The sequence below is a fragment of the Verticillium alfalfae genome, genomic scaffold (genome assembly GCF_000150825.1).
Source record: "Verticillium alfalfae VaMs.102 supercont1.4 genomic scaffold, whole genome shotgun sequence".
NCBI lineage: Eukaryota > Fungi > Ascomycota > Sordariomycetes > Glomerellales > Plectosphaerellaceae > Verticillium > Verticillium alfalfae.
The window spans coordinates 2379098-2379790 of NW_003315035.1; the positions used below are offsets into that span (position 1 = coordinate 2379098).

The 693-nt window shown below is 64.9% G+C and overlaps 1 protein-coding gene across 1 annotated transcript; it reads right to left on the reverse strand.

The window, feature by feature from the left end:
- Positions 1-110: 110 nt before the first annotated feature.
- Positions 111-326, reverse strand: VDBG_04199 (PLA2G4B protein; the record flags this gene model as incomplete). The annotated part of the gene is made up of 1 exon (XM_003006200.1): positions 111-326. One exon carries the CDS (start codon positions 324-326, stop codon positions 111-113), a length of 216 nt encoding a protein of 71 aa, XP_003006246.1.
- Between the last annotated feature and the right edge of the window lie 367 nt (positions 327-693).

The window sequence follows — 693 nt, forward strand, 5'->3', positions numbered from 1 at the left end:
ACCTCGACGTGCGGTGCCTGTGACTGTTTCCGTACCCGTTTGCACGCCTGTCTTAGGCCCTCGTCACTGGAGTCTGCCTCGGAGGCCAGGAGGCCAACAGACGTTTAGGGTCAGACCTCGTGCCCTTCTGCTTCAGCCTGCGCTTTGAGGGCAGAGTTACGAACGAAGGAGCTCAGTGGGTAGAGGGGCCCGCTAAAGTCCATGTCATACCAGTAGTTGACGGCGAGGACAAATCCCTCGTCTTCGGGGATGCAGAACTGCGAGACCTTGTGGTACCACATGACAGGCAGGTAGAGCATGTCGCCGGGCTCGAGCACAACGATCATGGGCCGCGCGAGGTGCGAGTAGGGCGTCGCATTCTGGTCGGGGCGGTCCGGGTCCCAAGTGGCGAAGGGGACATCTTCGGTGCCGTCACCGTCAGGTTCGAGGACGAGGGTGCCGTCATTGTCGGCGTCGGCTCCGCCCGCCGGCGCCCGCGGCGGCGGGTAGGTGGCCGAGCGGAGCGGTCGCTCGTTGACGCAGGGGGTGGCAGTGCGGGGGCAGCAGGGCGAAGCGCTTGCGGCCGCGGAGCTGGACGTAGAGGTTCTCGTAGTTGTCCTTGTGGAGGGCCGTCGTGACGCCGGCGTTGCCGATCCAGAGGTTGAGGGCGTCTGGCTGAGGCTGGTCGATGACGATGCACGCAAAGGGCAGGGA